Source organism: Danio rerio, chromosome 21, assembly GCF_049306965.1.
Source record: "Danio rerio strain Tuebingen ecotype United States chromosome 21, GRCz12tu, whole genome shotgun sequence".
In the NCBI taxonomy this organism is placed as follows: domain Eukaryota; kingdom Metazoa; phylum Chordata; class Actinopteri; order Cypriniformes; family Danionidae; genus Danio; species Danio rerio.
Genome location: NC_133196.1, coordinates 5,341,326 through 5,364,828, shown reverse-complemented (window position 1 = coordinate 5,364,828; position 23,503 = coordinate 5,341,326). Strand labels below are relative to the sequence as shown.

At 36.6% G+C, this 23,503-nt stretch overlaps 2 protein-coding genes and 1 pseudogene across 2 annotated transcripts; 2 read left to right on the top strand and 1 right to left on the bottom strand.

Moving 5' to 3' along the window:
• The first annotated feature begins 434 nt into the window (after positions 1–434).
• Positions 435–3,730, top strand: LOC141379960 (serine/threonine-protein kinase pim-2-like). Its single transcript, XM_073935733.1, has 7 exons — positions 435–862; positions 1,371–1,814; positions 2,173–2,267; positions 2,442–2,492; positions 2,613–2,988; positions 3,289–3,462; positions 3,556–3,730. Exons 1-7 carry the CDS (start codon positions 577–579, stop codon positions 3,654–3,656), a joined length of 1,527 nt encoding a protein of 508 aa, XP_073791834.1. The 5' UTR covers positions 435–576; the 3' UTR covers positions 3,657–3,730.
• Positions 1,176–19,328, bottom strand: LOC799834 (serine protease HTRA2, mitochondrial-like; annotated as a pseudogene).
• Positions 19,329–19,852: 524 nt separating this feature from the next.
• LOC100534990 (serine/threonine-protein kinase pim-2-like) lies at positions 19,853–23,196 on the top strand. Its single transcript, XM_003200813.6, has 7 exons — positions 19,853–20,303; positions 20,812–21,255; positions 21,614–21,708; positions 21,883–21,933; positions 22,054–22,429; positions 22,730–22,903; positions 22,994–23,196. The coding sequence occupies exons 1-7, from the start codon at positions 20,018–20,020 to the stop codon at positions 23,092–23,094; spliced, it is 1,527 nt and encodes a 508-aa protein (XP_003200861.2). The 5' UTR covers positions 19,853–20,017; the 3' UTR covers positions 23,095–23,196.
• The last annotated feature ends 307 nt before the right edge of the window (positions 23,197–23,503 follow it).

Genomic DNA, 23,503 nt, shown 5'->3' with positions numbered 1-23,503 from the left:
TTTGTTGCATATTTTTCTTTTTAATTTATTATTTGAAGCATTATTCATTTAAAAAGAATTCACAAAAATAACGAATTTATATAATCATAATATATAAAATATAATATAAACGATAATAATAATACTGTTAAAAATGATAAATAATTGATAATGAAAATATAAAATAACCTAAATGAGCTACTCAAAATAAATGGATCACACACACACACACACACACACACACACGCACGCACGCACGCACACACACACACACACACGTATAAATATATATATAAACATGGCAATAATTGTAATAAAAAGTAAAACGCAGAAAAAGTTGTGCATGACAGAAAAAATACATAGGCCTAAGTGCAAAATTAATTTAATTAATAATTTGAAAAAATGTGTATATAATCAGGTGGCTGTGTGAGCACATTAAGGCGAATGAGCCAGTCAGTCTAGCGCGGGCTTTCATTAGAAGTTTGTTGTGTTTTAAAAAGTCTCTACGTAATACCAAATGGAATTGTGGAACTCTGACATCATCGGTGACAGTATAAAGCTTTTTGACGTAGCAGAAACTCTCATTAGCTTCTTTGGATGTCTAGTAGTTCAGTACTTTCTGCGATTCAACAGTACAGTGATAAAATGGCATTTTCAAAACTGATTAACCGTCTGAAGAAAGCGTTTGGTGTTAAGTGTGCGAACGAACAACCGTGTGAGCCACTCGAACCCACCGGCAGCACGACAGAGAATCACCGTCATCTGATGACCGATGACCCGGCCGTCGCTGCAGGAAAACAGGCAGGGAGACAGAAAAAGAGGAAATTCAAATTGTCTCCCATCTTCTTCGCCTGTGTTTCCAGAAGAAGAGCTACTGTTGTTGGTAAAATAGATTTATCAGCACTTTTAATTACTAAAGCATACTGTTAAACACACCAAACACATCACATAAGTGTTTAAAGAACAGAAATGAACATTAACTGGAAGACATTTTAGAAAGATAGTTTCTTAAAGCCACAGTTCACATAAACAAGACAATTCTGTCATAATTTACTCCTTAAACCTGTTTGAGGTGCTTTCAGCCATTGACTTCCACAGTATTTTGTGTTCCTACAATGAAGGTTAATGGCTGCTGATTTCAGGAATTTTCTTCAGAATTTGTAGTTTTGTGTAAAAAACAGAAAAAATAAGAATTATTTGTATTAGGATTTTTTATTTCAGTGAGCTTTGCCTTTAGATATATAGTTTACTTGTTTGCTAATTCAATGCAGAAAAACCTTGAAGATCATCAATAAAAACACATTGAGTAATGTTTCTGCAAATGAACTGTTCAAATATCTTGTCAAAAAGAGTTGTAGAGTCATATTAATGATGTTCCTTCCTCTCTTTAGATCAGCTATGTGTGCAGGAGATCCACGAACTTCACGCAGAGCCCATCAGTAGCTCTAAATTCTTCTGCACTGCTGTGAGCAACCTGGAGCTGGAAGTTCTCCAACCTCCAGCTCTTGATGATCCAGCAGACGAAGATTTGGACTTTAAACCTGAAGTGAACAGCTTTGACTCTGCAGTGGTCATTGAGAACGACTCTGCAGAGCTTCACTTCCCAGAAGACAATGAATCCTCCCTCAGCGAGGACAGCCTGGAGCAAGAGCTTGATAGTCCTCCAAGTTCACCATCCGATGAGGACAATGAACTTCCAGTGAGCCAGCAGCTCATAACAGATGACATCTGTGACTCTGCCCTGGATGAAAACTCGAACCCTTCACCGGATCAGGTCTCACAAGAGGACTCTGCTGTGAAGTCTACAGCAGATGATGGGACCTGCTTGGACAATAGTAAGTTTATTGCTGGAGTTCAGAACATTTGTTTAGGCTCATCAAACTTTGTAAAATTATACAGTTGAAGTCAAAATTATTCGCTCTTCTGTGATTTTTTATTCATATTTTTTAAATATTTCCCAAATGATGCAGAGCAATAAAGTTTAAGTATTCAGAACTTTAAGCTGAACACTGGTATCTTGAAAATATCCAGTAAATATGATGTACTGTCATCACGACAAAGATAAAAGACATCAGTTATTAGAAATGAGTTATTAAAACTATCATGTTCTGAAATCTGACAATAATTCTGACTTCAACTGTTTGTGTTTTTATTTGGTTTATAATTTAATGACATTTTCTTCATTTTTAACAGATGACATCAGCTGCCGCTACAAACTCGGAAAGCAGCTTGGTGAAGGAGGTTTCGGCTCCGTGTATGAGGGGATTCGCATACAGGATGGTCTGCAGGTATTCGTTTTTGTAGACTCAAATCCTCTGATGAAGTTCCCTGTTTAAAGAACATCATCAGAGCTTTCATTGTTTGGACATTTCTGCTGACGAATGAATCCTCTGTTCAGGATTTATGACTGAATGAAATGATCTCCGTGCACATGTTAATTGTTGGCTTGTTCCTTTAAACAGGTGGCAGTTAAATTTGTCCAGAAGACCCCAAATATGCAAGATGTCAGCTCTGTGAGTAGACTACACTTTCTGTTCGCTGTGTTCAGTTTATAAAGTCTTATATTTATTATAGACCACAGGCTGTGGTCAGAAACCCTTGTTTGAAAACCAACATTATTATTTTGTTTTCAGTCATGTGACCAGCCACTTCCTCTAGAGATCACCTTGGCAAACATGGCCAGCGGTGGCTCCAGGTGTGCGAACATTATTAAGCTCCTGGACTGGCAGGTCTTTGAAAACCATTATGTCATGGTGATGGAGCGGCCTAGTCCAAGCATGGACCTGGAGGCATTCCTTGAAGTCAGCGGAGGAGTCCTCAGTGAGAAAACAGCACATACCATCATGAGGCAAGCTGTTTATGCGGCCAACGTGTGCTGTTACCGCGGGGTGTTCCACCGGGACATTAAGCTTCAAAACCTGCTGGTGAACCCCGACACACTGGAAGTCAAGCTGATCGACTTCGGGTGTGGAGACTTCATGATGGAATCAGCCTACAGTCTCTTCTCTGGTAGGTGTTTTGAATAGTGTGGTCAAAAGTATCGACTTCGGTACCAATCGATTCTGACATTTAACAAGTCAATTTGAGCGCTGTTAAACACCACTGATTGGCCATTGGTGTTCACATGCTCAGCAAATATGACTGTGATGAGTGTCGGTATCGATTGGTAGTTGATACTTTTGACAACACTAGTTATGAATGTGCATAAGCATTTTTAATATACGTATTGAAAGCTGGTTAATTAGCACAGCTGAAACCCATCTGGTATATATATTCAACATGATGCTAAACTAAACGTCTCTCCTTCAGGCACAGAAGCGTACATCCCGCCAGAGTTTTATGAAAAAGGATGCTACCGGGCCAAACCAGCGACGGTCTATTCTCTTGGGGTTCTTCTGTTCACAATGCTCCATGGAGAATTCCCATCAGCGTATGACCTGTACTACCTCCAACATGACTGGTCCAAATTTACCCTCTCTCAAGGTGAGATGTTCATCAAAGAACAATTAAGCAAAAACGGTATAATAATAATAATAATAATAACAATAACCTCACCTCTCCATTTCTTCTTCACAGAATGCTGTGATATGATGAGGGCTTGTCTGCATGAGAATCCAGAGTGCAGAATTCCTCTAGAAGAGATGCCTTACCACGACTGGTCCATGCTGGAGTTCTGAGTCACATTAGCAGAATGTTTTGTATATTTGATTTTTGTACATGTCTGTAATAAAGATATATTTTATTGAACTCACTTGTGTTGTGGCTTATATTGTGATCTAGCCCCAGTGTTGTCAGATTGTGTGGATTTAAAATGGTTTTGTTTGGGGTGACAAAAACTTGGCATGAGGTTTGAACAGCATCCAGTCCTTTCCAACACACACTGCAGTTGACACTGGCGTCATTACGGCGCACTTTTAGAAATACACTTTTTCAGAATGCTGTACAGCGCTGACCCAAAACCTAAACATATCAGTCACTGCGACATCAGCAAATCATCCATAAATATTCCAATGGTTTATTGTGAAATCAGAGCTGTTCAGAAAAATGTATTAAAATACAAACGTCGTAACATGAGAATGTGAGACTCAATACAAAACATCAGCATTTTCACAATAAGAGCACCCAGTTTTATTAAGGTCTTTGAGTGTTTGTTGCCATCATGACAATCCTAAACAAAATATTCAGTGATATTCCTTCAAATCAATACTGATAGTGTAGTTTGCGCAGACACACTGAGGTTTATCCAGTGTACAGAAGTCTGAATCATCCACATTATTTCATACGCTTCCAGAAACACGTTTACTACACGAATGTCCAGCGTTTGCTAAAACTCTTTAAATGATTCCTTTCTTACAACATCTCCAACTATGACAGCTTCTCATTACTCACCATTTCTTAATCTTACTAAATACTTGACTTGATGTCACTCTGTGGACTCTGGGGTCATGTGCAGCATGAGCAGGTCGGCCCCCCGGCGGACCACCACATTTAAGCTTTCGCTGGTCCTCACAGCATTATATATCTCCTCCAACGTGTTCACCTTTACCCCGTTGATCTCAATAATAACATCTCCTGGCTTCATTCCAGCTCTGCAAAACAGAAAACAGGAAATGACATCATCAATAGGATGCCTTAATCAACAGCTGATAACATCATGTTCAGAGAGCAGCACACCTGTTGGCTGGAGATCCTACAATCACACGGTGGATGAGAACTCCATGAGAAACATCAGGGAAGGACAGGTCTCGCATCCTTAGCTCTTCGATTATACTGAGGATGGGAAAAAGAGAATTTAAAGATAATAAAAGACTCACTTCAGCGGAATGTTTACAGTTTAAGGATTGATTGATAAATAGATAAGATAGATAGATAGATTCATAGATAGATAGACTGATAGTTTGATAGATAGATCAGCATAACAATCAATATTACATTCGCTTCAACCAAAAACACCTCAACAAAACATTCATACTACTTCAGTCGCATAGAGTGTGACAAAGGAAATGCTGTTAATTTGCAATGCATTGAATTAAAGGTGCAGTAGGTGATTGTCCTCAGAAACATTTTAGTTGTGCTGGTTGAAAGTCTCTTCACAGTCCAATAGTAATGATTAAAGTAAATGATCTAAATGTGTTTTTATGTATTTTATATTATGGGTAAAGCAACTAAAAAATGTTCATCCAATTAAATATTGTCGGGTCGACATCTCCCGTAATTCAGATAAGTAGCTCAAACTGTCAGCAAATGCAGATTTCAGGCCGTGTGGCTTTGAATCACAGTCCCTCCCCGCGGTCCAAAGATAATAGGCTAAGCGGTTAGCATTTTGGCAGATCCCCTACTGCACCTTTAATTATTTACAGAACTGTTCAAATCAATACCACAATTGAACTCATGTCATTTGGGACAAAAAAATAAAAATATATGATATTGCTCAACTCTACATTATGTATACAAAACTAAAACCTTAAATATCTTGAATTTTACAGGGCTCATAAAGGCACAGCCTAATGAAAATCAAGGACTTTTGAGCACTTTTTTCCAGCACCTATTTTTATTTTCAACACTGACACGCATCGTATTAAAACACTGCATAGGAATTTATATAAATATACAAATAAAAACCATTAATGATCATAATAATAATAAAATTAATTAATCAATTGTGTATTAATAATATATTAAACCTGCACTAAATATGCTTGTAAAAATGTTTTTTTATACTATTACACTGCTAAAATAATACAAGTTTTAGTAAATAATACTAACATTGGGTAAAAGTACAAAGTACTATTTTAAAAACTACTCAGAGTACTAGTTAGATATTTTTTGGGGGAAAAAAACTCAGATTTTCATTTTGGCTCTTTTTAAAAGAAATTATGATAAATTTATTTGAATGCTTTAATTGCTTGAATCACAAAGCTACATATATAAAAATGTGCACTAACAAAGGAAGTATGGTCGATTTTTCCTTCCATGACAATTAATCTTTTTCATTAGTACTGGCAAAACAACCCCACACTCTATGAGGCCAGAGACACTTTATGTCCATTTTTTAAACAATATTTTCAAGTTTTGAAAGGTTTAATTAAAGTATATGATAAAAATATTTAAATTTAGCCTTTTATTTACATATTTTACATAATTTTTCTTATTTGCTCATTCTTGTCTTTACAATATGGCAAATTTGTTTCTTAAATAGCTGTACAGCACATGGAAATATTATTTTACACTTGATCTTAAACTGAAATAATTTTACAAGAAAGACTACTACACTGTCAGTAATAAAATAATAAAGCAAATGTTGTTTAACTCTAGGTATTTGAATTATGACAACACTGCATTTTTCAAAGCAGTGTTTGAAGAGTCTTATTGTTTATTATGATAAATGTAACAGCAGATTGCTTTGACCTGTAATGCCTGTACAATTCAGTGATGCTTTAAGACAGATCAGAATACAGCTATAATGTATAAATCCCACAAATACCCCAAACAGAAACATTTCTAGCATAATTCTTTTGTCTTAAAAAAATATAAAAAGTTCCAACTTTGCTCAAAGTAAGTTTCACTTGACGATACAGCCAAATAAAAAGTCTGTACTCTAAATACTAAATTTAGTCAAGGAGCAAAGATAAATAATTTCTACTTTAATATTGAAGAGATAGTGATTGTATACAGTCTAATCACATACACGAGATGATGAGAGGACTTGCAGTTAATTTGAAAAAGCCTATTTAAGAGCTCGCATATCTGTTTTTATGATTAATGTACATGACTGCGCTCTCATGTTAAAATAAAGCGCTCACGACGTATGCAGAAATGAGTAATTGCGCAATACCTGCATTCCCACGCCAACATTCAGAGGAGTGACAGACAAGTCAGAAGAAGAGAGCGGAGAGAAGAGAGCAAAATGTGTGTGAAGATCGTTGAAATGGCAGGAAGTATGTCCGTGGTTTAATTACTCTTGCTAATAACATATAGTGAAAACATCCCAAAAGCATTTTTCCATTAAAACATTTGTTTTTAAGTTGTTTTTTTCTGTCACTGCAACACAGAAAGGCCTTTGTCCCGCCCTTACGTTCAATGTAAATCTAAACAAGGTTGACTGTGATTGGCCACTTCTCATATCATTTAAATCACTGCGTCGGAATCACGGTAGATTGTGCGGGTATTTTTGCATTAAATTGTCACAAAAATTCACAAACATTTTTATTTTTCGGGCGTGAAAATTGCAAACAAATTCTCCTTGATAAATTAAGCACTTTTCAACAGAACAAGCCAATTTTCCAGGTATTCCAGCACTTGAATTTCTAAGAGCCAAATCTAGTGGTATATAACAAAAGTCTGCAGATTCCATAATGTATGAATTTTGCTCTCCTGTAAAATTGTAATAAAAGTGTTTGGCACCTGGGGGTCAAAGTCAACATCATCACTCCAATGTAACGCCTTTTCCATCCCGATTCTCCAAACCAAGACTCTGAAAAAAAGACCCAATAACCATCTGTCAGTGAAAAAAAATGCTGTCACAGACAAAAGCAAGCAGCTGTGAGGTCATTCTTACTCTGTTTGTCTGCAGATCGGTCAAGGAAGAGACGGACTCTGTCTGAGGGAATAGCGAAGGAAATCCCTGCTGTCACTTTCATGGTATTAATGCCGATGACCTCACCATCCTGAAGAGTACAAACATGATACATCAGTTTATTACATAAGGCTTGAGTATGGCCAGTACAATACAATATTGATGAACATTTGAAAACAATTCACGTTCTTAAAATGGCAGTCATGAAGCTCTGTGTTGCTCTGAAGGTTCAGCAATCTGTAGTCAACTACTAAATGTGCACTAATAACTTTCTCCTTCACATTATTGTACAAGGAGGGTACCACCGTAGCTGTGAGATACGTTCTACTTGGGATTTCGTAGTGTGGTTCTAGCACACTAATTAAATGCCTAAAACCAGAGTTTTCTACCCCTGAAAAAGGTTGCATGTCTGTGGCTATAAATACTCCTACTCTAATACTCCTACTATTATGCCTACAATTGTCTTTGCTTGTGTTGAGTTAATTGGAAGTTTTATTCCAAATGAAGACAGGAGAGTAGTTTGTGTTTCACTTGTCGGTTTAACAGATAAAGTAATGATTTTGTGGACATCAGTAATCTAACTATTTGCCTTAATCTGATCAAAACAACAATATGACTAAGGTGTTTACATGAGTTGCTTTTTGAATGTTCCTTTCATGATCCCGTTTTACATGTTAAAGCACATAATACGATTAACGTCATTGTGTCACCACGCTATCCACGTTTCCTCCGGAGTGTCATGTAATTTTGGGGAGTTTCATTCTTAATTTGTCGACTTTAACTGCAGTTTGGCACTTTCATTTTCATTCAAGAACATTTCATGCGTGCCCCCCACGACAAACGACATATTGGATCCGAGGAACTGCTAGAAGAGTGTAGTTTTAATGGCCTACTTCGCCATCTGAATAACAACGAACACCAATTGCTTACTTACCAAATCCGTAGAGACAGGACTGATTGGTTCGTCTTTCTCTTGAATTAATGATGAAAGCTCAAAGACGTCACATTGTACCCGCCGGTACAGACAGCCAGTCTCCATGCTGGAATTTACACAAGGAGCTCGTGGCCTTGACGTAGCTTCAAAATTTCTTTTCAAACCGGAAGAACGAATTTGTTCGAAATAACGCAAAAACAACCAATTTTCTCTTTTATTGTGAAATATATGTATCCTAATAGTGTTTTTAGCAGCGTGGAACATATATATGACTATTGACATCTCAAAAATGTGTTTTGGTGTTTTTGGACCCTTTAAACCAAAAGGCAGAAGCAGTTTTTTGAGTAAATGTCAGCGACTCACCAGGTTTATGAGAGGCCCTCCTGAATTTCAAAACTGTAAAGCAGAATTGTGATTGAGTGATGGAATGCAATTCATTAAATGATGACATACATTTTTTTGCATGCAACACCACCCAGTTTCCAGTGCTCTTACATCTATGGTAGCGTCCGTCTGGATGTAGTCCATGTTGGAGTTGGAGAGACCCAGTTCTTTACTGCCTCTTTGAGCAGAGCTGACGATTCCAGATGTGATGGTGTTTTTAATAGAAAAGGGGCTCCCCATGGCAACCACAAATTCACCTTGACGCACATCAGATGACTTGCCAAGACGCATTGTTGGTAGAGGATTCTGGGACAAGACAGAGAACACAATGACACTATGTCAGACTATATGGCCATGTACTAGAACTGTGGTAAAAGAAAACTGAGAAAAATCAATTGCAAAAATGGCCTTCCAAACATAAAAGCCTCCTCTGTTACTGTTGGTTTACCTAAAATTGTTGACTATAATATTCTGTAGTTGCTGTAATATTACTGCGTTTAAAAATCTGAGGATACAAAACCAAATGTCACTAAGGTTATCACAATTTCGAGTTTATTTCCATATTTGTATGCTGCCGTTCCTCCTGAAATATTACAGTGTGTATGTAGCCTAAATACAGTATAAACAGATTAATGGGTTAACACCAGGGCTTGACATTAACACCCACCAACCGCAGGTAGACTTCGGCTGTGGCGGATTAGAAAGCCACTCCCACTAGCCACTTTGGCTGGTCGAAAATCATTTTTAAATTGTATTTTTTTTAAAAGCAGGGTTCAACAATAAGGATGAACCTCTAGAAATGAGAAGCAGCCCGACTGACAAAAACAACTGTTCACGCAAGCAAAAGAAAGCAGATGAATACAGAATGTTATGTGATGCGCACAAGTTTTACAAAGCGTGCACGATCCCATTGCCTTGCGTGAAGCAACCTTGACTGGAAACACAATGCTGCGATCGGTTCTGTTTGAAATAGACTTCACAAAAAGCGATACACATCCACCATTTTCAAGAGCTCGAGATAAAAAAAAAGAAGGTATTTTATGTATGCAGCAGCGGTTTCAGCTTTAGCTTTAAACAATCTTTGAACAGATTATTAATGGGCCTAACGTTAACTGTGTGCGTTTGATCATCCTTTTATTATTGCACACGGTATGTTTTTCACCTGCTTTCTTTTTGTTAATATGGTTTAATTATCATTCTTTAAAGTAATATTGATTTAATAGATTAACTTTAATGTATAGTTAACTGCTGATCTGAGACCTTGGTCTTGGAGCTAGGACAGACTACTTTTCATAGTTTTAGACAGGCTACATGACAATAATTGTTATTTAAGTTTTATTTAATAAAAAGTGTATGCATATTATAACATATATTTCGCTAGTTTTTAAAATTTTAAAATTATTTAACATTTTTGGCTAAGAAATATTAATTAATTTATTTATTTATTTATTTTCCAGTGTGGTCAGAGAAAAAATTGGTACAACCTTAATGTTGAGCACTGAAATAATTACAAAGTAACACCATGAAACCACTACAGCTCATGCTCATTGAGCAAAGTCATACACAACACATCTAAATCAAGTAATTTTGCAAATATATTTTCCCAACAACAAAAGTGAAAATGGCGAGTGGCTAGTAAAGTTGAAAAACTACTAGCCATAGAGGCTGGTGATCAAAAAAGTTAATGTAGAGCCATAAAAAACATTAAAATCATATTGACCTCACACTTTTAATGTACTAACAGTGACACAATTTTGATTCTGACCTGTGATTCAATTTTGAAAGACCTTTTACTAAAAAGGTAAATAATGAAATAAAATAAGTCCTTGTTCTTACCATATAAAACTATGACTCAATAAAAACAATGATGCACCGATACCATCTTTTTGGAACTGATTCGATTTCGATCCCAAAATTGTGAGTATCGACCAATACAGATCCGATCCTGATACTGTGCCATTTTTTTAAGCATAATACAGTTTCTATGGTGATGTGGTCCAGCTTATGTTTCCTTTTTTAATAGTAAGATTTTTCTTTGAACTCTGCAACAGGCTACCACTATTGACTCTAATCAAAACACAAACTGGTCTGTTAAATAAACTATTGATATAAATAAAATTACAGTCAAATATTCAGTTTTCAGAGCAGCCGGTACTAGGCTAAATAATTTTCTGTTAATTAAAATCTATATTGTGCCTGTCAGTTTCACTTTTATTAATTTAATCAACAACTTTGACCACAATGAGCCAGGCTTACAAACTACCCTAAAAGTATTCCCCTCGAAAGAATAAACTCAGTCGGAAGGATGAGAAAACAGAAACTTTTAATGTTACAGAATAATTTTACAGAGCGGCACACGTCACATCAGCCGGTGTGTGAATGAAGTGCTTGATGCATCACTGAGACAGCGCGCAGTCCTCCGTTATCTGCAGACACTTCCAATCCAAAACAGCAGTAAAAAGGGAAGAAATCAGTGCGTTAAGGATCTGTCCAATGTATTATTGAGCCTTTTCTAGTTTTACATTTCAGGTAGGCCTATTTGTGTGTGAAGAGCAGGTAATAACCCACTCAGTTCCAGTGTTGCGAATGCGATCTGCTGTTCTAACAGCTACATGATTTAGAAACAGAAATGAACTCGTCGTTTCAAGTCGAAATGAACCAATATAATATATATTATATTATAATAAATTAATATAATGTAATATAATAAATTAATATTTATTTAAATTAACAGGAACAAATAGTGTTGGAGAAAGTTTTTCATGTTGTCATGAACGTGACACGCAGTTTGAATTGTAAATAAACGGAGAATGATTGACAGGCGCAGCGGAGGGAAGCGCAGAACTGAACATGAATTTAACCATGTGAATATTGATCTGCACTTCACATTAAACTATAGAATGGCTTCAAAACATTTGGGATACAGTAGGCCTACAAGACAACTTTCTACTGTCTTATAAAAAGCTACCTTTCTGACTTTTGTTTGCTTATAAATTACACAGAATATAGAGCACGTGCAAGATGGGATTTGCAGTAAAAATATGCAGTACCAAACCAATATCCAATCCAAGTATCAGGATCGGTGCATCCCTAATTAAAAAATTAAATATCCCCAAAAGATTACATATGTTAACAGTACAACCTCAAAGCTCCATCTGTACCTTAACATTGATTTTGATGGTGGCGATGTCTGCAGCCTGGTCCACATCCTGAACTGTGGTGTTGTAAGTCTCAACATTGGTCAGTTTGACACAAACACCACGCTTGTTGGCGACCACATGGCCATTTGTCACTATCAGGTCATCACTACTTATTATAAAGCCAGAACCATTCGAGATGGGAACCTCGCGGCCAGAAAAGGGGTGTCTGAAAGAAAGAGTGTAATATTAGTCACAATTCCCAAACACAACTGAAACTAAAACCATCTGGTCATCTTAAAATAGAAACAAGTGATCCAAAAAGTCTCTATAGAGAAAATCAACATAAAACACCCTGCTGAAAAAAACAATCCTGTTGAGCGCGCGCATGTAAAGGTAACTGGGTGAACAAGTCAAACAAAGTATATACACAAGAGAACATAAAAATATACAACAATTCAAAAAAATGAAGCAAGAATAATAAAGATTTAAATAAAACATATAATAGATAGATAGTACAATAATAATAATGATAGTAATAATGTCAGTGAAAATGACAACAGCATTATTAATAACAACAACAACAACTACAACTACCACTTTTGATTACTTAACATTCAGAAATTAAACCGAATTAACAAAAAATATTCTAAATATATGTGTAGTGTTAAAACATTGTTGGGTTTTACAACCCTGCGAAATGTGAGAATGTTTTAACAATAGAAATGATAAAAAAGTAAAGAATTAGGTTAACTTGATTGTTTTTATAAATGTAAGTGAGTTGAACATAAAACAGTCAAGTTGCCCCCAATAAACTTAAGAATTGAGTTGCTTTAACACGTTAAATAAGTATTTTTTAAATGTCTGATAACAATAATTTTGTTAATAATTTTTTTGAGAATTTGGGGAAAAATGTTTGGTTCTATTTTTATAGTAATTAAATGTTTATAATTTAAAATGTTTATAATAATTCGATGTTTTGCCGCCTTGTTTTTGAGTTGTGCAATGCAAAAAGACCCTCTTATAGCAAGATTAGGGAAGCACCGAAATGAAGCTTGTTGATTGAAACTGAAAATTCTAGATGCATTTGGCTGAAAACTGACACTGAAAAGGCTTTTTAATAATTGGAAATTATTTTGATAAATAAAAAATATATAGTTTTATATCAAATAATAAAGTAATTTGGCGACGCAGTAGGTAGTGCTGTCACCACACAGCAAGAAAGTCGCTGGTTCGAGCCTCGGCTGAGTCAGTTGGCATTTCTGTGTGGAGTTTGCATGTTCTTACTGCGTATGCGTGGGTTTTTTCCGAGTGCAATGGTTTCCCCCACAGTCCAAAGACATGCGGTACAGGTGAATTGAGTAGGCTAAATTGTCCGTAGTGTATGAGTGTGAATGAGTATGTATGTATGTTTCCCAGAGATGGGTTGCAGCTGGGAGGGCATCCGCTGCGTAAAAACATATGCTGGATAAGTTGGCGGTTCATTCCGCTGTGGTGACCCCAGATTAATAAAGGGACTGAGCCGAAAAGAAAATAAACGAATGAATGAATAAAGTATTTTTGTGAGGCTTTTAAATTAAACTCAATAACATAAATTAATAGTGAAATCAATAGTAAAAATAAAAATGATTCCATCATTTACTCACCCTCTGCATATTTGAACTCGTTATGAGTTTCTTTCTTCTGTTAAACACAAAAGAAGACATTTTCAATAATGCTGAAAACCTCTAGCTATCGACTTCTATTGCAGGAAAAATAACTACTATGGAAGTCAATGTTCATGTTTTCAGCATTATTAAAAATATCTTCTTTTATGTTCAACAGAGTAAAAAAAACTCATCAGAAATGATGACAGAAGTTTCCTTTTTGGGTAAACCACACAACTACTTGCAAATATGCTCATGTTACATTCCCTCGAGTTAGACAGTTCAGTTTATTCTTCTTCTTTTTTTTTTTTTTTACAGAGCCCCTATTATGGGTTTTTGAGAATGACCTTCCATGTATTGTGTAACAAAGCCCTAAGTGAAGTGAATTATTCAGCTAAGACTTAAATCTGCAAGTGTGCAGTGTTTAAAACTGTTTATTCATTTATAAAAGAGTCGACTCACAGTGCTTCAAATGAATCATCTTGATAAAGAGTCTTAAGCCGTGCCGGCGTGACCAGGAAATGGAACTTAAGCCCCGCTCAGGGCCGGATTAACCAATGGGCCTTATAGGCACAGGCCCAGTGGCCCGAGCGCACTTGGGGCCCCTGCGAGGGGGGAGAAGAAAAAGACAATTTCGGGGTGTTTTTTTAAGCTAACTGCAAATAGCGCACCTAGTTGGAATAAGCTATTCATGCTTTCCGCCTATCGATGCTTGATTGACAGAGACAACATGAGTAAAGAGCAGGGCCAGACGGAATCTGCGGACGTTTTTTGCTATTTCTGTGGAGAATTTTGGTAAAAATCTGCGGATTTCTGTGCAATTATTTTGGGAGTATCCAGCGGAGTATCATAACTTACACCTTAATATATTAAATAAAAAGTAATAAATTACTGAATAAAAACTGAATAAATTCAGATTTACACATTTACTCAAGTAAATAAACAGAATTAATGATAGGCTAAAAATCTGCGAAAAATCTGTGGAATTCTGTGCGCGCAGATTCCGTGTGGGTCTAAAGAGCTATGCAGCATCACAGCCTGAGTGGCGTACCTCGTAATGTGCACAGCAACATCTTTTGACGCGATTGATCATCAACCCGGTTCGAATTCACCATCTGCTGAACTTGTGCTACTTTTTTTCTCCCCATTACATATCAGATTAGAAATATATTTATTTTCAACAGGAAGGAAACATTTTTAATAAATAATGCAAATGCGATATAAAGTCAAGTGCCTCGTGGGTATTTAATAATGTTTAGCCTTAATAAAGGTGCCTCCTTCTCTGTAAAAACTATATTGCTCAGACAACTGTATTTCATCTGAGCAAAAAAATCACATATAACTATTATTATTATGTTGAAATTGTCTTTCTTTCTTTAACTAAACAGAATGCTGTAATTGGTCAAGTGTGGAAACATCAGTTTTGAAATAACCCGCACTTAACTGAGCGGACTGTAGTGTAACGTTAGTATTTATCATGTATCAAAAATGAGTGGACAAGTGGATTTAGCAAACGCGAGAGAAAGAGGAGAGGAGGCATCTTTATTGAGGCATTTTCCATACACACCTTCTTCAAACAGACCCATGATCAGGAGGATGAGGGTATAGAAGAAGACGTTATGGTAACGTTAGATCAGTAAGCTAGCATTAACCAGGCGGAGGAGGCTAACAGCAGCGCAGCGCGGACTGGATTCATCGTGAGAGAAACAGATAGAAAAAGGAGAGAGAGAGGGAGAGAGAAAGGCCCCGAAGAGGAGAGAGACCGGAGAGGAGAAGAGGTATAGTGTGTGTGATTTTCGGATACTTTTAGGTTTATAATCAAGTTGATCTATGCTGTTTGCCAACTCTTCATCACGAGAAGAGTAGAGAGAATACAGGGAGAGGAAGAGAGAGACAGTAAATCATTAATAAGTGTGTGTATTATTGGAGAGGCATTGTGTGATATAGCCTGTGCCATGCAAACAATATGCTCTATCAGTTTGTAAAAGCTCTACATTAAAACTACCCTTAAAAAATGATATATAGTACTGTTTCAGTGAACTTGTACAAGTATACTAAAAAAACATTCATTTTATTAGTATTTTTATTCAATGCTTTGAAAAATAAGTTAAATCTTTGTAAATACATATGTACTATATATCATTTATTTAAATATGTGGGCAACAAATTATAGATTCATTTTAATAAAAAATATTATATTATTATTATTTTTTAAATTCAACTTTAGAGGTAGGGCCAGGTAGGGGGCCTTACAAGATAATGTGCCCAGGAGCTCCTGAGTTCTTAATCCGGGCCTGGACCCGCCTATTTGTTGCACGCGCAATCCCGGGAAAATGTTAAAAAAACCAGCCCCGCCCACAAACACAGTAGCAAAGAAAAAGAAGAAGGACACTGCAGCAGACGCCAGTTGAATCATGTTGCGAAGACGCTGTGCTCTGAAGTGTGAGGGGAAAGTTAGTGTTATTTTCTCTACTCAAAGCTGAAACAGTGAAGAGTCAGTGGTTGAGGTTTATTTTGGCAAAAATACCTCAACATTACAGCCCAGGCTTGTGCTGTGTTCCTGTCATTTTTCTGATGAGTGCTTTAGATCAGAAAAGTCTGTTGACGTATGGGACTTTGTCAGAGCTCGACAGGAACTTTACAGTACACAGTTTATGGATCAGTTTCTTCCTCTATTTCACAAGTGTAAGTATGTGCAATTAAAATGGTTGCCTCTTTGTTTTCTCTACAAATTATGTATTTAATTGTTTTTTGCTACTTATAACCGCTTGTAGTGAATCTGGTTAACTCTTTATATTCTCATATCACGTCTAATGCCATGATGAAAATGTGACGCATGCCGCTTTGTTTACGGATTTAAATGCGTTTGCATTTAAATGCACAATCCTCTGGCACTTGTCGTTGCTATGGCCATCATCAGTTTCCGGGATAAATAACAAAACGGGAGGGTGGTGGGAGATGGGTCTGAAATTACAGGAGACTCCCGAAATAAAAACGTGAGTGTTGGCAGGTATACTCACACATACACTCTGCACTCTGACTACTTCAATATTGTTGATAAGCCATGGTGGCCATTTCTCTCCATCTCACGCTGAACGCTGTTGACCAATCACAACAGAGTACAATAGGACCAATCAGCGCAGATTAGCATCGCGTTAGGGAGGGGTGTAGAAACAAATTAATTGCTAAATAATCATATGAGAGTCGCTGCCATAATTTGGTAAAAATAAATGCATATTCTAAGACAATGAAAGTGTTCTTTGACCTTGAATGCACATCAGCCTGTTGTTGGAGACCCCCCCCCCACCCTTTTTAATGTATAATAGGGGCTCTTTAAATCCATTCAGACAAACTCCGGGTCTGACAGAAGAACTTTTAGCTTAGCTTAGCATAGATCCTTGAATCAGATTAGACCATTAGCATCTCGCTCAAAAAATTCCAAAGAGTTTTTAAAGTAAAACTTGACTCTTGTGTAGTTAAAGTATGCACCAAGACTGATGGAAATGAATAGCTGCTATGTTCGAGCTTGACATGGCTAGTAACTATACCTATACGCCTCTCGGGAAGTATACATGGGCATTCTGTTTGAATGGGTAAATCAAATTCTTCAAAACTGCTTGCCAAGATTACGATTACATTACATACTATGAAAAACCAATAAAATTAAACAGTAACTGTCCTTTTAGTTTCATTTATAAATGTCCATATCACACAATATCTGCAGAAACTCACATCTAGTCCAAGCCCCTCCCCTGGAGAATTGTCATTCTATACTGATCGCTGATTGGCTCATGTACTAAATGGTGGGCTTTATTTGCCATATATCAATCACTGATTGGCTCCTGTACTAGAAGGCGGGGCTTCATTCGCCTATTGACTGTTTCACTTTTCCCAGTCAAAAGTATACGAGTGACACGTCATGTGTATTCTATAATCTTTGCTATACTCTCATTCTGCAGTAATAATCAAGGATTTTGGACTATTTGTTAGACCCAGAGATCAGCTGAACGGATTAAAATTATCAAACACAACAGTTTAACTCTGAGTGACTTGAAAAATGAGCCTATTTGCCAAAAAGCCTTCCTTTAAATACGTCATAATTAATATAAAACAAAAAAAAGTATATTGTTTCCTTTCATAACTTAAATTACAGTCAATGTAACTGCATAGAGACTCAAAATGTGTGTGTGTGTGTGTGTGTGTGTGTGTGTGTGTGTGTGTGTGTGTGTTTGTGCGTGTGTGTGTGTGTGCGTGTGTGCGTGTGTGTGTTTTTATAATCAGTGAAGGACCACTGACTTCTCAAAATATCACAAGAACGCAAGCATGTTTGGAGTAAATAACAACAGAATTTTCACTTCTGGCCTTTTAATGATTCCTCTCTCTACAGCATATCTCCAAATTAATCAAAAATCAACCCTGAAACCTGTTTCCAAAAATCATCAGAAAATTTACAAGTACAAAAAGAACATTTTTGTGAATTTATTATTATTATTATTATTATTATTTATTATTAAATATATTGCAGGGATAGTAGTACCTGTGTAATATTTTGAAATGAATTTCTTCTACCTGATTTGGGCGTAAAAATGTATTGTTGACCAAATATCATCAATAAATGGGAAAGAAAAATATCGTTTCCATTTCAAAATGTCTTTCAGGAAACATGTTCCACCAATGCGTAAAGCACTTTGAGTGTGCAGGAAACGTGCTATATAAATGTAAGGAATTATTATTATTAATTATTATTTATTTATTTCTATGTGAAACACTTTCATGAGCCCATTTAGCCAATAAGACAAAAACATAGTTTTACTAAAGTAAACTTACATTTATCCTCAAAAAATAAACCTGACTGTATTTCTTGTAGTAAAGTCGAGGTTAATTGTGTTAAATATGCCATTTCAGCCTGCAGAATGGCATTTCAAACTGTGGCCTAAGAAAAATATAGAAAATAAAAATCGAGTTTCTGTAATATTAAACTAAATAATTCCTCTCCCTGTATAGTTCCTAAAGTTAACTAGACAGAAACAAATGTAAGTTAATTTTAACAGAATCACTCAAATAGCAATTAATCTGACTGATGTTAATGTTAAAGGTTTGATCAAGCTTTTAAGTAAAACAATAGTTAGTTTAAAGTTACAGTACCGTAAATATAACATTAATATTTACATTAAGTTGCATCAATGTTAGCATTAGCATCAAATGCTAATAAGCGCTACTAGCCTGTGACATACAGTAATAAACGTTAGATCTAATTACACTTACTTTAATATTCATTGGTTTAATTTGTAATTGTTTATTTTATTTATGTTATTTTTTCTTTTTAACTTGCATTTTTCACTAAGTGAAGGCGGGGACTGTTGACTAACGTTAGTAGCTCTAAATTAGTTGACTGGAATGCTGTGACGGTGTTAGCATGTAGCATGTTCACACATAAAACAAGTACAGTTCGCAATTAAAACCATTTCCTACCTTTTGTTGTAACTTAATAAAATCTACTGCAATTAATGTCAACAAAGAGGTTTAATCCACAAGAATTTGATCATTATTCCTACCTGTTCACATCGGTTCAGTCCTTATTTAGGCTAGAGTGGGTTATTTTTTGAGAATGAATCTATGATTTAAATGAATTGTGAGAGTCGATTCATCCTTGACCTATTCATAAATACAACAGTTGCTTTGTTGCTGAATAAATGTCTTATTCACTTAAGACAGTGTCCTACCACCACCTACTGGCGATTTCAGGTAATACATAACTTCATTTTGTTGCATATTTTTCTTTTTAATTTATTATTTGAAGCATTATTCATTTAAAAAGAATTCACAAAAATAACGAATTTATATAATCATAATATATAAAATATAATATAAACGATAATAATAATACTGTTAAAATGATAAATAATTGATCATGAAAATATAAAATAACTGAAATGAGCTACTCAAAATAAATGAATCATACACACACATGCATACGCACACGCACACACACACACACACACACACACACACACACACACACACACACACACACACACACACACGCATAAATATATATAAACATGGTAATAATTCTAATAAAAAGCAAAGCGCAGAAAAAGTTGTGCATGACAGAAAAAAAATACATAGGTCTAAGTGCGAAATTAATTTAATTAATAATTTGAAAAAATGTGTATAAGCAGGTGGCTGTGTGAGCACATTAAGGCGAATGAGCCAGTCAGTCTAGCGCGGGCTTTCATTAGAAGTTTGTTGTGTTTTAAAAAGTCTCTACGTAATACCAAATGGAATTGTGGAACTCTGACATCATCGGTGACAGTATAAAGCTTTTTGACGTAGCAGAAACTCTCATTAGCTTCTTTGGATGTCTAGTAGTTCAGTACTTTCTGCGATTCAACAGTACAGTGATAAAATGGCATTTTCAAAACTGATTAACCGTCTGAAGAAAGCGTTTGGTGTTAAGTGTGCGAACGAACAACCGTGTGAGCCACTCGAACCCACCGGCAGCACGACAGAGAATCACCGTCATCTGATGACCGATGACCCGGCCGTCGCTGCAGGAAAACAGGCAGGGAGACAGAAAAAGAGGAAACTCAAATTGTCTCCCATCTTCTTCGCCTGTGTTTCCAGAAGAAGAGCTACTGTTGTTGGTAAAATAGATTTATGAGCACTTTTAATTACTAAAGCATACTGTTAAACACACCAAACACATCACATAAGTGTTTAAAGATCAGAAATGAACATTAACTGGAAGACATTTTAGAAAGATAGTTTCTTAAAGCCACAGTTCACATAAACAAGACAATTCTGTCATAATTTACTCCTTAAACCTGTTTGAGGTGCTTTCAGCCATTGACTTCCACAGTATTTTGTGTTCCTACAATGAAGGTTAATGGCTGCTGATTTCAGGAATTTTCTTCAGAATTTGTAGTTTTGTGTAAAAAACAGAAAAAATAAGAATTATTTGTATTAGGATTTTTTATTTCAGTGAGCTTTGCCTTTAGATATATAGTTTACTTGTTTGATAATTCAATGCAGAAAAACCTTGAAGATCATCAATAAAAACACATTGAGTAATGTTTCTGCAAATGAACTGTTCAAATATCTTGTCAAAAAGAGTTGTAGAGTCATATTAATGATGTTCCTTCCTCTCTTTAGATCAGCTATGTGTGCAGGAGATCCACGAACTTCACGCAGAGCCCATCAGTAGCTCTAAATTCTTCTGCACTGCTGTGAGCAACCTGGAGCTGGAAGTTCTCCAACCTCCAGCTCTTGATGATCCAGCAGACGAAGACTTGGACTCTAAACCTGAAGTGAACAGCTTTGACTCTGCAGTGGTCATTGAGAACGACTCTGCAGAGCTTCACTTCCCAGCAGACAATGAATCCTCCCTCAGCGAGGACAGCCTGGAGCAAGAGCTTGATAGTCCTCCAAGTTCACCATCCGATGAGGACAATGAACTTCCAGTGAGCCAGCAGCTCATAACAGATGACATCTGTGACTCTGCCCTGGATGAAAACTCGAACCCTTTACCGGATCAGGTCTCACAAGAGGACTCTGCTGTGAAGTCTACAGCAGATGATGGGACCTGCTTGGACAATAGTAAGTTTATTGCTGGAGTTCAGAACATTTGTTTAGGCTCATCAAACTTTGTAAAATTATACAGTTGAAGTCAAAATTATTCGCTCTTCTGTGATTTTTTATGAATATTTTTTAAATATTTCCCAAATGATGCAGAGCAATAAAGTTTAAGTATTCAGAACTTTAAGCTGAACACTGGTATCTTGAAAATATCCAGTAAATATGATGTACTGTCATCACGACAAAGATAAAAGACATCAGTTATTAGAAATGAGTTATTAAAACTATCATGTTCTGAAATCTGACAATAATTCTGACTTCAACTGTTTGTGTTTTTATTTGGTTTATAATTTAATGACATTTTCTTCATTTTTAACAGATGACATCAGCTGCCGCTACAAACTCGGAAAGCAGCTTGGTGAAGGAGGTTTCGGCTCCGTGTATGAGGGGATTCGCATACAGGATGGTCTGCAGGTATTCATTTTTGTAGACTCAAATCCTCTGATGAAGTTCCCTGTTTAAAGAACATCATCAGAGCTTTCATTGTTTGGACATTTCTGCTGACGAATGAATCCTCTGTTCAGGATTTATGACTGAATGAAATGATCTCCGTGCACATGTTAATTGTTGGCTTGTTCCTTTAAACAGGTGGCAGTTAAATTTGTCCAGAAGACCCCAAATATGCAAGATGTCAGCTCTGTGAGTAGACTACACTTTCTGTTCGCTGTGTTCAGTTTATAAAGTCTTATATTTATTATAGACCACAGGCTGTGGTCAGAAACCCTTGTTTGAAAACCAACATTATTATTTTGTTTTCAGTCATGTGACCAGCCACTTCCTCTAGAGATCACCTTGGCAAACATGGCCAGCGGTGGCTCCAGGTGTGCGAACATTATTAAGCTCCTGGACTGGCAGGTCTTTGAAAACCATTATGTCATGGTGATGGAGCGGCCTAGTCCAAGCATGGACCTGGAGGCATTCCTTGAAGTCAGCGGAGGAGTCCTCAGTGAGAAAACAGCACATACCATCATGAGGCAAGCTGTTTATGCGGCCAACGTGTGCTGTTACCGCGGGGTGTTCCACCGGGACATTAAGCTTCAAAACCTGCTGGTGAACCCCGACACACTGGAAGTCAAGCTGATCGACTTCGGGTGTGGAGACTTCATGATGGAATCAGCCTACAGTATCTTCTCTGGTAGGTGTTTTGAATAGTGTGGTCAAAAGTATCGACTTCGGTACCAATCGATTCTGACATTTAACAAGTCAATTTGAGCGCTGTTAAACACCACTGATTGGCCATTGGTGTTCACATGCTCAGCAAATATGACTGTGATGAGTGTCGGTATCGATTGGTAGTTGATACTTTTGACAACACTAGTTATGAATGTGCATAAGCATTTTTAATATACGTATTGAAAGCTGGTTAATTAGCACAGCTGAAGCCCATCTGGTATATATATTCAACATGATGCTAAACTAAACGTCTCTCCTCCAGGCACAGAAGCGTACATCCCGCCAGAGTTTTATGAAAAAGGATGCTACCGGGCCAAACCAGCGACGGTCTATTCTCTTGGGGTTCTTCTGTTCACAATGCTCCATGGAGAATTCCCATCAGCGTATGACCTGTACTACCTTCAACATGACTGGTCCAAATTTACCCTCTCTCAAGGTGAGATGTTCATCAAAGAACAATTAAGCAAAAACGGTATAATAATAATAATAATAACAATAACCTCACCTCTCCATTTCTTCTTCACAGAATGCTGTGATATGATGAGGGCTTGTCTGCATGAGAATCCAGAGTGCAGAATTCCTCTAGAAGAGATGCCTTACCACGACTGGTCCATGCTGGAGTTCTGAGTCACATTAGCAGAATGTTTTGTATATTTGATTTTTGTACATGTCTGTAATAAAGATATATTTTATTGAACTCACTTGTGTTGTGGCTTATATTGTGATCTAGCCCCAGTGTTGTCAGATTGTGTGGATTTAAAATGGTTTTGTATGGGGTGACAAAAACTTGGCATGAGGTTTGAACAGCATCCAGTCCTTTCCAACACACTGCAGTTGACACTGGCGTCATTACGGCGCACTTTTAGAAATACACTTTTTCAGAATGCTGTACAGCGCTGACCCAAAACCTAAACATATCAGTCACTGCGACATCAGCAAATCATCCATAAATATTCCAATGGTTTATTGTGAAATCAGAGCTGTTCAGAAAAATGTATTAAAATACAAACGTCGTAACATGAGAATGTGAGACTCA

Coding starts and splice junctions, on each gene's coding strand:
- LOC141379960 (XM_073935733.1), top strand. CDS start 577: ATGTCTAGTAGTTCAGTACTTTCTGCGATTCAACAGTACAGTGATAAA. Junction 863..1,370: donor AAGAAGAGCTACTGTTGTTG/GTAAAATAGATT, acceptor TCCTCTCTTTAG/ATCAGCTATGTGTGCAGGAG. Junction 2,268..2,441: donor GCATACAGGATGGTCTGCAG/GTATTCGTTTTT, acceptor TCCTTTAAACAG/GTGGCAGTTAAATTTGTCCA.
- LOC100534990 (XM_003200813.6), top strand. CDS start 20,018: ATGTCTAGTAGTTCAGTACTTTCTGCGATTCAACAGTACAGTGATAAA. Junction 20,304..20,811: donor AAGAAGAGCTACTGTTGTTG/GTAAAATAGATT, acceptor TCCTCTCTTTAG/ATCAGCTATGTGTGCAGGAG. Junction 22,430..22,729: donor AGCCTACAGTATCTTCTCTG/GTAGGTGTTTTG, acceptor TCTCTCCTCCAG/GCACAGAAGCGTACATCCCG.